At 40.9% G+C, this 15,071-nt stretch overlaps 1 protein-coding gene across 1 annotated transcript in view; it reads right to left on the bottom strand.

The window, feature by feature from the left end:
- ANKRD44 (ankyrin repeat domain 44) overlaps positions 1 to 15,071 on the bottom strand; it is a 149,576-nt gene that overhangs the window by 80,724 nt on the left and 53,781 nt on the right. Inside the window, exon 2 of the mRNA XM_074145392.1 lies at positions 3,382 to 3,465. Coding sequence (XP_074001493.1) covers positions 3,382 to 3,465 — 84 coding nt within the window. The remainder of the gene's footprint in view (positions 1 to 3,381; positions 3,466 to 15,071) is intronic.

Here is a 15,071-nt window from a genome sequence, read left to right as displayed (position 1 = left end):
ACCTCAACATGGCTCGAGCCCACGGCCAGCCTGGCCCATCAGGAGTCACTGCAGCCCACCTAGATCTGCTGGCTCTGCAGCTCTGCTTTAATGAAAACAAGCCAAATTGAGCTAAACCATTACCTCTCCCTAACCTACCTCGTCTTGGCAGAAGTGGGTGGGGGAGCATTCGCACAAGCGGCTCTAGACACCAACAAGCACTGAGAAGCAGCACCTTTTCCAGCTGGCAGAGCATCGAGCAAAGAGGCTATATGGATCAAGCCCGGAGGACCATAGCAGCAACCATGCTCCAACAGCAGAAACACAACCAACTAAGTTTTGGGAAAGCTGATGTTGCCTTCAACAGTCTCGCTGATGGGTTGAAGGAGTATATTATTTACTTTCCCAAAAATACAAATTCAATAGACGATACTCTGTTTTGCATAGATTTTGGTTTTCAGGGTTCTATCCAAGAGAAAATGCAGGATTAGGGGATAAAAATTAAACACAGAGGGAAAGAAATGTCTGGTTTGGCTTGCAAACATCTCGTCAACTATGGGGAGAAATACTGGAAGGGGTTTTGCCTTTTTTGTTTGACTTTGAATATTTTAAAGGGAAACTAAACTCTAAGACTGAGATGAAAATGGAAATTTTACAGGAAGGGTTTTGGTTAAGCAGATAAACCATGACATCGCACATAAGAACTGGACTCTGCAGGCATAAGGTGCTGCACAGCTGCATGTATTACAAATCCCAGCTAACCAGAAGTTACCACTAGATCCAGTACAATCCCTAGATACTGGGGGTCATTCTCTCACACCCTTCCCAAAGTAAAAATAGCACCCCAAAAAATCCCCACCTACACACACATAGCAAGATCACCCTAGTATTTCTAAATGTACCAAATGGCAAGTGCAGAGGATGTCTACCTGAAACTAATCTGGTGGTCTGGATGGTCCTACCCATTATCCCAAATGCCCTAGGAAAACAGGCTGCCGAACATTGCCCACAGGCAGACCACATTTCCTGTGGAAATAGTGCATATTCAGTACTCAGTGGTAGGGAATCGCTCACAGCCAGCCAAGTACAACACTGGCCATGCCCTCAGGGTGCAAAAGCGGCATCGTGTCCCTCCAAAGCATAGTTAGGAACTGGAGAGGTCAAAGTGACCATTAGAGTGGCAGAATGAACCAAAACCACACTTTTAAGCCAAACAGTTACAGCTTTCACTTCAGTGCGAAATAGAAGTCACAATTATAGCAGCATCCAGAACGTAGCCATTTCCATCAACATACACTTCTTATCTTAAAAAGATACTCATTATTTTACCAGACCAGAAAAAAAAAGTAGCCTTCTAAACTTCCGATTTCCTCTAAACTCTTTCCTCTGGGATTAATGTTCTCTTAGGAAGTATGCATATATAACCCTAATTTTGCATAGTTTCTCCATGTGCTTTTTTCTTCTTCCTTCCAAATACCCCTCTTGCTGCAGATTCCAAAACACAATTTGTAAAGCTTTAGAACTCCCCAAAGCTTGCTGAAAAAAACCCAGAGTTTTATTTTATTTCTCTGTCCTACCTATATTTGAACTACTCCCATATTAACACAGCTCACCAAAACGATCAACAAAGGACAAATCGCTGCCAAGCAGTGTCAGAGTTTCCTCGCACGTGAGCAACCAAGAGAAACACTAACATGGAAGTAATTAAAAACACCCTTAAAATAGAAACGTAAGCATGCAGTGCAAATTGCCAGGTCACAGCAAAAGGAGGGGAAAATGCTATCTTTTGATCGTTCTTTAGTGACATTTTAAGCATCTGACACTTGTCTGCAATCGCTATCCAGAACACAATCTTCAGAATTCATGTTGACTGGTATTTTTCTATTTACTCCAAAGAACAGCTTTATTTTTCCTCCTGAAAAAAATAGCTGTTCAGGCAAAGCATTCTTGGGTGCACACTCAGTATCTTAAACAGGATTCTGGGCAAGACCATTCAAGTTCAATGACTTTTCCTATTAAGTAGTATGGTACTCATCTATAAAATATATTTTATTTCATTTAATATCACACCTGACAGTTGAGAGCATCTCTCTAGCAACCATCAATCACTACCACACCTGTAGCCAAAGAATATAAAAATATTTGAGAAGTCTACAATAACCTTCTACAGGAAATGTTATTTTGAAAAACCATCATGAAATACAGATGAAATTTTAGGACTATCTTCTAGGTTGGGTTTTTTCTTTGTTTGCTTGGGTTTGATTTTCTTCTTTGTTTCTTTAAGACCGTCAGGGAACACAAGTAAGGAGGAAACTCAAGGGAGAGGACGCTTTAAAGAAGCACGTTTAGGAACTGATTTCAAGAAAACAACCAGGTACTGATAATCACAGGGAAAGCCTAACATCAAGGTCGTCTTCGATCAGATTCCCCGTTTAAAACAGCAGCAAGTCTTTCCTTCCACTTGACAGCAAATGAAACGGAGCCCTGGTTAACCAGATCTCTAGGGTTGCTTCTCCATTTCCTTTCTGCAGCTCTGAACCAGACGGTTGGACTCCACTCCCTGCAGAAGCTGCAGTGCCAAGACTACACCAGACAAACTGCTGGAGTTAGCTATGAATAAACTGATGGCTTTATGTCAGAGAAAGACATGAAGAAAAGGAAGGTTGATTGAAAAGCCCAGGAAACACCTGGAAATCACCATTCTGCTTCTGCTTTACATTCTCACTACTTTCAGAGGCCCCAGGTTGTAGTCAGGACTGGCAGGGTTCATTTCTAACAGCATGGATTTAAGTTAAAATCAAAGAGGGGAAAAAAAAAAACCCTTGACTTCTGCTAAAAGAGCAAGCTTAAACGGAGATTTTTTTTTTCACTGCCAAAACACTTAACTGCTACTTGTTTACAGCTGCTTAGCATTATTCTGGCTAGAATAAGCCAATCTGCAGAACAGTAATTCCTTTGTGGGCAAATCATGGCCAAGATACTGCTTCCTTACCCTCACTGCTGAGACCTATAGGGAAACTTTATTTCAAGTACAGTCAAACACTAAATAACAGCTCCTGATCTGCAGACTCTTCATAAAAGGAAACTCTACAGAGAGTAAAAATATGCAGCTTTCAGCTGTTTTCATTCATTTTCACACTAAGAGAGAAAACAATGTCCCTGACTGACCTGCACATTTGGAATAATTACCATACACTGAAAAAATTTAAAGTCACCTGCTGGAGATAATTATATATCAGGCTACTAATTAGGATTCCACTGAAGCCCCAAATCTCTAACTTCCAAATAATTTCCATTCTGTTACGTGTTAATTACTAAGGACATGATTAACACTGTCATTGCAACAGTCCATAAGCATGATGGTTAAGTATCACAGGCACCATAACATGCCAAGTCACATACCAAAGCATTGACATCCTCAGTTTTGTAGATCAACATCCGTATCTCTTCTGGATCGCCACTGAAAATCGCTTGGACCAGCGGTGGCTGGAAAAATAAAACAGAAGAAGCAGCATTAGAGGTTTGTTTGTTTTCTGTTTAAAAGGAGACCATATTATTCCTGCTAACATTTACTAATGCTGCTCACAGACATTGTATGACCCCAGTAACAAATCACCAAGAGTATCTCATCAGCAAGAACCATCGGTTTGCTTGAGGATAAACTGAAATCATTAGTATGTTTGTACGTCTAATGAGCGTGTGTGCACAAACAGGGACCCCCATTGGAATGGCAACTTTTGTCAACAACACGCAATTAGCCCAGATGTTCTCCTTGGCATGTAAGGGAAAAACTAATTACATCAGATATTGCTGCATGCTTGCTGTTGGCACAGATTAATGGTCATGCAATACACATTTAGAAACAGAACATTATGCAGATAATGAATTTCTGGGCGATTACTAAACATCTTGTGTCTTTTTACTGAATAAATATGCAACGAGCACGGTTAATTTTAACCACCCAAGAAGCAAAATAATTATCTTATTGTTTCAAGTCTGTTATTATGCTATTATGAATAGGAATGCATAAATAAATAATCAGGCGTACGGGAGAAACAATATGCCACGCTCATTCCGCTGGCAATGCTGACGTCACTGCCCGTCGGTGGGAGGGAGCGCTGCATATGCTCCGTTACACGTCCAGAGCTGGCAATTTCGGTCCTTCTGCCTAGGTTTGCTCTGGACCCCCAGCAGCAAATATCCGAGCTATTAACCAACCTGGCAGAACACAATCTGCTGAATTAAAAGAACAAAAACCTTGCTGCTGGAGACTCAGAAAAAGACGAATTACAAAGACATCTATCCCCTGAAGGACATAGCTGAAACAGGTAGTGGCCCCACTTCCACCTTCACCCTTCCTGAAGGCATTGTGTGCCCCCCTGAGCTCACTGTCCACCTCCAGGCTGCTCCACAGTCCTACTAGCAAACAGGAGTTTGTGGTGCTATGCAGCCACCAGAATTTAAAATACCCCTGCAAAATGGAAGCATGCATGACTACTTAAGCTCATAAAACCGCAACAGTTCTTAAGACTCTGCAGAACTTAACTATCTTGTAAACAGGTTATCTCAAAATTCACAAACAAGCTGGAAGAACAGAGAAAATACCATTTTGTCCCAATCTTTTCACTGCAAAATTCATCATATTTAAATGTGGAAAATACATCACTAAGTCGATGGTATCTATTTTAAGACATATTAATCCCTTATGTCCTTGAGAAAGATTCACACTGGAATTTCATTCTTGCCACTCCTCCGATGGAAAAAGGACTAAAGTAGCATCTTTTATCACAACTATCTGCAGTCGTATGTATTGTAGTGGATGTTTGAAAAAGATAGGAAAAAAAAAATTGCATTTCACTTGAACCATTTAGCATGCTTCCTTCTCAGCCCCCATCAGATCGGCAAGAGACTAATTCCCCACCAGAGGATGCAAACACCAGACCTCAGAGTCTGTTCCTTTCTCCCTCATCTGCCAAACTCAAAACAATTCAGAATTTAGCTGAGTGATGGTCTCATTTCTGCATTTTTCTCTACCAAAAGAAAATGTTTAAAGCAATTCTGTAATCTTACGCTCATGAGCACACTAATAAAAATTAGTATTTCCTACACCTGGCACAAACCTAACACTAACAGCTATGAAGAACCAGCCAATGTTTATGAAATTAGAATGCTCGCACCAAAATATTTTCATTTGCATGTACATTTATCATAATATTTAAATAACAAAATAAACAGGAAAGCAGAGAATTCCGCAATTTCAAGATGAATAGCCACACAACCCAGTGGCCAAGCAACAAATATCCCCAGCAGCTTGGGTTAGTCTCCAAACCCACTTACAGGTACACCCAGCACCCAACAAAAAGTATCAGGGAGGCTCTGTTGAGGTGTAAGCTGAGACTACAGACAGAAGTACCGTAACCAAGAGAAAAACTCAACAAACTTCAAATCAATTGGATTTTCTTTAAAAGTTCAAATACTTTTACAGGTGACGTTTTTGTTTCAATAGGGAGAGAGTAAAGTACTGTGCATCATTACATTAAAAAAAGAGGGAAGTCCACAATAAGAGAGTTTGACCCTTCCTCCCCCTGCCAGAAATCTGAATCAGACACCTGGTTTTACAGGAAATGCTTGACCTTTTTAATTAGCATCAGCTGCTTAACACAGAAAGCAAATTGAGAATAATAATGTGTTCTTGAGATATTTATATATGTTATATATGCTCATCTCAGTTTTTGTCCACCATACCACTAGTCATAGCCACATGCAGTTCCTTACATAAAAACCCGTTATTTCTTGTGTCTCCGAAGCAGGTTATAAATCTCACACTGCTGATACAGATAACCTTTGCTAACAGGAGATAGCTGCCATATACCTGTTTGCAAAGGCCTTAGTCCTTCAGCCCTTTTTTCCATTAAATTTACTATTTGTAAATTAATTACAATAGAATCTATCACTGCTAACTGTAACAGCAAGAGACAGAGATAACAGTGAACTCTCAGAGCCTGTGAATCGGAAAGAACAGATAAAACCAGTACAGGTTAATAACCATCCTGAGTCACTGCTGTGCAGCTTTCTCCAATTGGCCATTTTTCTAATTTACTATTTCATGATTTTACTTAATTTCAAAGGTATAGTTTTGAAGTGAGAAGCACATATTGTTACGGATTTTTTTTTGTTAAGGAATTTTTACCACATGTCAAGACATGTTTCTGTGTAAGATGCACAGTCACGTATAATGACCTGTTCAGGAAAAATATGTCAGAAGCACATTGCAGTGTTGTTGCTGCAATTTGAGGTCAGAGCTGAGAATATGCATCTGAACCCATCGGCACGATGGAAAAAGTATTGCTCCATTCAGCAGCTGACAGTGATGAAATGGAGCTTGTGCAGTTACGTACGTGTTGATGATGGATGTCCAGTGACCTGAACAGATTACCTTCTTAATCTTCAGGGATAATCATGTTCATGCATGAATGACTTCAACTTTAAAGAACTTCTTTCTTTTTTTCTTTTTTTTTTTTAATTCCTGAAGGGCAGATAATGACACTTCCTAATTATCAAGGAAGGATACAATATATTTTTGGAAATAATTTCTAAAACCTGTGACAACATCATCAACAGGTTATTTCATTAACAAAAATATTTTCCTTTAAAACTCTTCAAATTCGGAAGTTGTAAAACACTCGGAATGAAGAAAGAAAAAAAAAAGAAAGCACAGAGCAGTTTATGTATAACTACTATTAGAATTAAGCAAGGGTGCAGGTTTGGGAATGATGAACAACTGTTTTATCGGCTCAACTCTCTGGAGCATCCAAATTCTTAAAGAGAGTTTCAGTTGGGAGTGTTCACATATTTTTTCTGACAATACACACCAGCAGCTAACAAAGACCTTTCCATGTTACATTTTCTGCAGAGTTACTATTAGAAGTACGAAACTCATCAACAAGTTTTATTAGAGTGTTCTTTACTTTGTGCTGTAATGAGCGCTACAGTAAAAATAAAATTTTTATCTGCAGACATCTTCCAATGTTGGAACACATCCCCATCTTTACTGCAGATGGGGCAATCACAAGCTGGACTTCATTATGTAAAATTAGCTCATCGAATTGAAGGCACAATGATTATTTCAGCAATGGAGAGCTTAAACCCACACGGAAGAACGTCCCATGCTTCAGCTGGCTTCCACAGCGCCAACAAACCACACTGGCAGAAAAAATCCAGCCTTGGGAAATTCTCCTCCATAGATCTGACAGTCCAGAAGAAAGCCAACACTATTACCGAGCGGCATTCACAGGACTCGGGACCCCAGATGAGATGAAGTATTTAAGTGACCTGTCTCAAGTATCATTTTAATTACTGTGTCCGAAGTGGGTGCTGAAGCTCCTAGCAAACCACTCAGTGTTTTCGTCAAGTAGCTGTGACATATATTAAATATTTTGTCTTGATTTTAGATATCCTGACTCACTAACAAGGACTTATTTAAGCCAGATTTTCATTTGACAGGAGCTGGAGGCAGACAGGGAAAGGATGATCGATTCCCATGCTGATTTACTATCATTTTGTCTTATGAGTGAAAAGTTATATATTGATCTTTTACTTGTTCTAATTGCATTACATCAAGTTGCTAGACTAAACACTTGGATATGTCCATGTACTCATTTCCCTTTAACTGGCAAGACAAAGTAGCGAGACACATAAACATTTGGAAGTGGTATTGATTTTGTCAGTGTTTTGCCAAACACCTCTTTTTTTCTGCAGGTACTCCCATTAATCAAGATTACAAGGTTGTCTGCAACATCGCATCATGTACATCTATTTCCTTCCACTGCTCACAGCACAAAGACTACTCCTCTTCCTAATTTTAATTTAAGACTTTCTCCCTCTGAACATTCAACATGCGAATATCTGAAATGCTGTTTTAGTTTATAAGTCTGTATAAGTGAGTAGTCATAAACTGGATTTCTCTTAATTCTTAGAGTGTATTTCTCTTTTATTTATATAGTTCCGTGTACAGAAATTGTTTAACACTAATCATTTTTTAACCGGCATTGCAGTCTATGTCACTTGCATCAGGGGTTAGCCTTTTAATGTGTTTTAGGAATTAATTGATGGGTAAATACAAAGAGAAATTTACTCTTAATTTGCTATTTCAAAGATTGCGTTTCTGTTATTGCAATTTCCATATACTGGTTGCTGACAGCAAAGTACTTTTCACAGAGCTGGTATTTGGAGAAGAATGTCCTTGGATGGTTGCTAAGGGGTGTTTCAGAGCAATTACAGATTTTTACCAAGTGACTCTTAATGAATACTTGCGTAAGCCACTGAAAGGCCAGTGGAGAGAATCAAATCTGTAAATAGGGTGTATACTGGTCCTCCGGAAGCACTACGGCAAACTCACAGCATTGTTAAGTGAGCAAGTGTACTTACCTAGGACATTTATACTGACCAGATCAATAAATACACTGTACACTACAGATTTCAAATACAGCAGGAAAAAATTTTTCAATTAATTTAATTCTATCTTCTTATGTCCTTCCATTTTCTGCAGACTAGTCCAATTATTTATAAGGACTGCACATAATCCACTGCAGAAAGGACAGCATGTATGCCTACACATTGCTACTTATTTCAATTGCTTCCACTGTGTTTCCATGCTCAAGGACCAACAAACTTACATGACACACAGAGGTATTCAACAAAACACAGATCAACACTCCCAAAAGTAGGAAAAATTCTGGGTAGATGTCACTTACAAACTTTGAGAGACCTTCATGTTGTTTTTAAGCTAGTGTTAAAGGACACAAAAGAACTGTGCTCTGACACTCTCCCCAGACCAATGACTGTAACTTGCTGCCACGCTGGGCTCTAAGTTGCTTAGAGGGATACGCTGGGAATTTAAGTTTCACTGCAAGAAGTGTTAGTTTTTCCTGTAACGGCTCCCCATTTCTCTCCATGACATTTATAACAGCCTCCTTCTATTTAGTTTCTCCGAAACCTCAGGTTGCATTCATCCATAATGCATAAAAAGGACTTCAGCGTCGATGATGCCGGGCACGCAGGGAACACACTGCGGGAGCAGTGGAGAATCAACCACTGCTTCATTTGCTGTTACACTCTCCTGAGATTAGGAAAAATGTACATATAAACCATGACACTAGAGCATATGTTTAGCATCAAGAGCAACTTTATACTTAAACTTATTAAAGATATAGGAGCTGGAGGGGCATGTCTGCTCTTGCCTGGACAACCCAGCATGTCCTGAACCTGCCCACAGCCTCAGTGCCTGAGAGCCTGTCCCTCCGATCTGTTGATTCAAATCGTGAATGGGAACTTCATCAAAACACAAAAAATTGCTCAGTGACCAAATGCAAAAATACCCCAGTGCACACCTACGGCTACCAGTCTATGGTCTATGGTCCTAAGGGACAAGTACTGAACAGCATCAGGCGAGGATGTCTGCAAAGACATTCAGTGCGTTACAAACAATGCTGGTTTTGTATTCTGTGCTTTCTCCCTCTCTGCCCAGTAACGCATTAGTGGTTCCGGATTTTAAGTAATCGTTCACAAATGTCTGAATAATTCATGTTATGCTAACATGGTCTGTAGGTAGTTCCCACTTAAGCATGCACTCAGCATGCACTTTCCCATCGTGGCTTCACAAATGAAGACTTGAATGTTTCCAGAAATACTTGATGAAGAAATAGTAGGAATATGGTGATTTTAACATGATCATCAAATATTGCCATTGATGGTGACGTTAATAAAACCTGAGTTTAATCACTGGTATACCTTGCTAGCTGGATGACTATTAATCACAAGCTACCAAACAGCTACAGGAATTGAGCAGCTCCAACCTTACTCTGCTGGACTGCCAGGCAGGTTGCACAGATGGCAAAGCCTCCGGGCAGCGTGGCCCAGGGGAGGGCCACCATCCTGGGAGCACTCCCACCCCTCCGGCTGAATTCAGCTGGTTGCCTGGTATCCAGCACTGATCAAGTTTATAGGCTGGAAATTCAGGCCTAACAAAACACCCTTCTGCATCACCCTTCTGAGAATGGAAAAATGAAACCAGCTTTAGGTGAACAAGTGCTTTTTCCAAAACTACAAGTTCTCCTTCATTACAGCTATTGTACATCATTAGGGGAAGGAAAAAAAAGTATGATCACTCGCAAAGGGTTGAAGTAGTAGCAGTAAACATGCCTGAAACAGGATTGTCCAATGACACTCTGAGAAACACCCTCCATTAAGGCTCTTTGTTGAACATTGCTTACATTCTATTTGGAAAAGGATAACACAAACTGCTTAGAGCATGGCTCGAACCTGAAAAGGGAGCAGGGCTGTCACAACACATCCTGCATCACCTGCTTTTAGATTACTTTAGACGATCCCTGTAGGTGTTCAAGACCAGGTTGGATGGGGCTTTGAGTAACCTGGTCTAGTGGAAAGCTGTCCCTGCCCATGGCAGGAGGGGTTGGAACTAGATGATCTTTAAGGTCCCCTCTAACCCAAACCATTCTTGATTCCATGATTTCCCCTCCATACCAGTTAGGCCTTTGCAATGGCAAACTGGGCTTGGGAGTGGAATGCCCAGGCTGGGCTCCCATAGGCTCTGCTCCCAGCCAACAGGACCCCAGCAGCTTTCGCTTACATCCCACCCACAAAACTGTCTCCGGCCAGACAGAGAAGACAATAGATCTGATTCTATAATTAAACATAGTCACAATTAATCATTTAGTAAGTGATGTGCAAACCAGAATATACTTCAGTTCACTTTCCCATAAGCACGCTGCTCGTGAAGTAATGAGAATAAACCTGATTCACACACCTGCCTCCACACCAACCTCTGTACCCTCATGTTTTGGCCCTCTCTGTGCCTGGCCCTTTCTCCTCCTCTACTCGCCTTTTTTAAGAGATTTAAACCTTTCCCCCTGTCTCTGCTGCCCCATTTCCATGACGCTGCAGCAGGGGAGCTGGAGCTCTTAGGATGATGAACACTTGGAACACCTTCATTTGCAAATACACACCCTTGCATCTCAAACAAGTGAGAAAGTAAGAAAACTGTAAGTTAAATGAAAACTATCCAGGGAAAAAAAGTATTACAACATACTGAAACTTTAACACAACGTTTATTTAGTCAAGGTTTCATGATACTTAAAAAGGAAAATAGCCAGGATTGATTCTGCTTGTGCAATGCCGGATCAAGCCCGGTATTTGTGTTTGCACAATTTCTGATATGCCATTCCGGACAGTGCAAAACAAGCCTCGCGGCAGATCTATTTCTGGCTGCTAGCTTGGCTCCAGACTTTGGCTGCCTCCCATCTTTCATGATGAAGCCTATCAACTGCCCCAAGAATTGCTTATGTTTCCAGGTGAAACAAAGGTTACATCCTGCCGTTCCTGGAATCCTGAAATTCCTCTACATACCAAATGCGCTGCGAGTGCATTATGTTTTGTTAAACTTATCAGTTAAATGCACTGAAATAACTCATAGCATGTTAAATTTAGATCGCTTCTAAAAAGGCAAAGAGCTAATCAAGTTTAATTCATCTTGCCCAGTGTCCTTTCCTTCATTCTCAATGCTGGAGGCTGTCCACTGGTCTTGATTTAAGTGGTGGGTTTTGGCATTTGGGGTTGGGGGGAAAGGGGAGGTGTTTAACTGCCTACAGATCATATCAGAAAATCAGTTAATAAAATCTGTCTTGAAGCTACATTAATCAAGTGGAGACAAAGACTCAGCATGCTGCAGACTAATTAAAATAAGAAAGCATTTTTTAAAGGAGACAAAAATAAACATAGTAGCATAACATTTGTTATATTCAACAGCATTTGTTACCCATTTTAGTGGAGAAAAGTCTGTCACAGACAGCATAATAAAATTTGTTGGAATATCTACAAAGATTGAGGATAATCGATCTAATGGTATCCTGAATTTTTCTTGTCCTCTTGAATTTGTTTGTTCAGTTTCTTGGGGTTTTGTCTTGATACAAACTGTGTGTTGTGTAATATCTCACAACAGACATATCAACGACACCACTAAATAATGGTCATGAGATTGTAATGGCAGTACCAAAAAAGGATCCAATTCTTTTTATATATTCCCAGCAGCAAGTGCTGCACTACAAATCCATTTGCGTACTTCTTGTCACATTGATATTTTGATTCCCAGAGCTTTTGCCTGTTTTTTCCCTTTTTTTTTAACCTCCCCATAATCCCTCTATCATCTTGGCAGGAGCAGGGAAGAAGGGCTGGCACCAAGGCAGTGTTTCTGAACAAGAAGGCGGCAGAGAGTAAAATCCCCGGGGGCACAAATTCCCGCTGGTATAAATCAGTTTAAGTGAACTCCCAAGCGAGAGGTGCTGTGCCACCTTACACCACCTGCCTTCAGAAGAGCCCTGCGCTTTCTCCCCACCAGAAGCACAGCTAAGAGGTGGCCAGGCAGCACGAGGTTACGAACCTCAAAAGAAATAAAACGGCTGGCAGCAGGGGAGAGCAACAGCAACCTCAGTGACGGGTCTGCTTCTCACTAGTGATTTGAGAATAAAGCAGTTAGGGGAGAAGCTCACTTGAAAAAACATCAGCCCTACTGAAAGCTTCATTTCCAGCTCGTTTGTCTTCAAACACATTTCAAGCACACCAACAATTTTTTTGACCAACTGCATAGGTGCTGAATTCCACAAGGGAAAAAAAAAAAAAAAAGACAATTAAAGCCATTTCTGCGTGCAGGGGAAATGCTCTGGGGAACAAACAGGTTCATGCTGGCTGCAGCTGCCCACCTAAACTGACACATCTCCTCCGTTCAGCAGTCCCGTATCTTCTGGAGATGGCTGACATCCTGCCTTCACCCGACTCTACCAGCAGCAACAGCAACCCAGTTAAAAAAAAAAAAAAGAGAGAAAAAGGAGAGAAACGGAAATGTTGCAAGTTTATCTTCCTTCAGTTTATCACTTATGAAACGATGACTTACCCCTCTCTTTCTTCCTTGCCGAGGTGAGCATGAGCAAGGACCTCTACACGCACCACAGCTGGTTTAAGCAACTTTTTCATATTCCTGCTTCAGTGCAGCAGCACAGAGAGATCTGCCTTTCATCTGGCATCCTGGACACTCCACGGCACAGAGCAATAGTCCAGTGAATCTCTGTCTGTGCTGTAATTAAGTGCTGTATCTGATATACACAGCATGCATTGATAACCATCATACACTCTAATAAAAATCCTTTCATTTTAGAAAATTAATCCTGATTTACAGAACTATAAAGTGGCATCTGATCCTGTAAGACGTTACTCAGTAAGATTAGGACTTCCGCTGGTTAATGGGGTCTGTTTTATATTAATGTACACACAAAGAAGCAGCTATGAAACAGGGAATGCCCTAATAAATTTGCAGATACTTCTGAACTACAAGCGACTAGAAGGACATTGGAGGGCAGGACCAGAATTTACAACCCCCTCGACAAATTACACAAACAACTGGGCTGAAGGGAGACAAGGACGCGGCTCAGTACGCAGGAGAACACAACACGCCCGTTAGCAAGAAATCCAGAGTTATTACATGGCAGTTTTGTATAAGAAAGAATTTGGGACTGCAGTTTACTAACTGAATGTAACTGAACAATGTTATGAAAGAGGAAGAGACCTTAAAATAGGAATACGGCTTGCAAAACACACAGCAGTCCTTCCACTCTGCTCGGTGTTGCTTAGGCTGCGACCGGAATGAGACAGCTAGTTTGGGGCACCGCTTGACTTGAAGACCGAAACAGAGCTCTACAACATGATTTACAGGGAAAATCTAAACAGATCGGAGCTCTCTAGCCTATACAGAAGAAAATGTAAAGGGAAGATGGGAACAATTTGCAATACGTAAAAAGTTGTTACTGAAAGAAATCATCTGTTTTCCACATCCAAGCCATACAGAGCTTGAATGGCTGCACGCAAGGAGGATGCATTTCTGCTCCATTAAAGGTGACACAAACCAGGACACTGGTTACCAATTTGGCTGAGTTACAAACAGTGAACTGCAGAAGACCGTCATTTCAAAAACAGATCTAGACCAATGATCACTGAAAGTCAAAGGAATTCTTTTCTGCAGGCTTCAGTAGGCAAGGAACTGAAAATACGAAAGCAAAAGAGTGCAAACAAAATTCACACCACGCTTACATAAATACAAAACTTAATGCCAAAAAAAAAAAGGATAAGCTACAGTAGACTGCACTTCCAATAAAAAACAGAGAACATGCATGTTGTAGCATTTCAGCTGGGTATTATACCATAAAAGGGGCAATTACTTCAACAATGTGGCACACAGTGCTAGAGAAATTTCTACAGAAGTCAATAAAAATATATGTATTTCCAAAAGTTCAAGGGAAGTCTAGTGCCTTTGGGCAGAAACACACTAACACGTGTTAGTGACCCCAGCAGAACTTTCAGACCCCGTTTCGTTCACTCATCAGAAGGTACTTACAGCTATGATTTTCTTCACATGAGTTCACATGCTGAGTTTCTGTTAAGGATGGATATATTTTGCAGTCACAATCTTGCACGTTCCTGAATCTCATCTTAGCAGTGACCTGCGACACTTCCAAAGTCCTGCTGTCCCGGATGTCTAAACCCAGACAATAGCAAACCTCTGGGGTCATGAAAGTGACATATGGGAGGGAAAAGACATTTGAGGGTCTTGGGCAAAATCTGGAACATCTGACTTGCTCTGTCTTACCATTATGTTACAGGTGGATCTTGCTCAGGTTCAACTAACTTCCCCTTGCGTTGCACATCACACACAAAGCCTTCTCACTGCCTGTCTCCTAAGGACTGCAATGCCGCTCATTCCTCTGGCGAATGACTGCCATCCCAACAGCCATCCTCCTGCCAGCTCCAGAAAAACCCAGAAAATTTCCCAGCTTACTTTCTTATACATAGCAGGTGTCAGATATACTTTAAAAGACATTAAACACTAATGTTTTTGTTTCCTGATTTCTCTTAGAGGGTCATGGAGCTCACAGCGCTCTTCAAGAGCACTGTGGTCAGTTATTACTGTTTTCATAAAATAGTAAAATCCTTTGCAGATTTTAGTCTCTGGCATTCGCCTTCTGCATAGC

Source organism: Numenius arquata, chromosome 3 (genome assembly GCF_964106895.1).
Source record: "Numenius arquata chromosome 3, bNumArq3.hap1.1, whole genome shotgun sequence".
Taxonomy (NCBI): domain Eukaryota; kingdom Metazoa; phylum Chordata; class Aves; order Charadriiformes; family Scolopacidae; genus Numenius; species Numenius arquata.
This window is presented reverse-complemented; position numbering and strand designations above follow the sequence as displayed.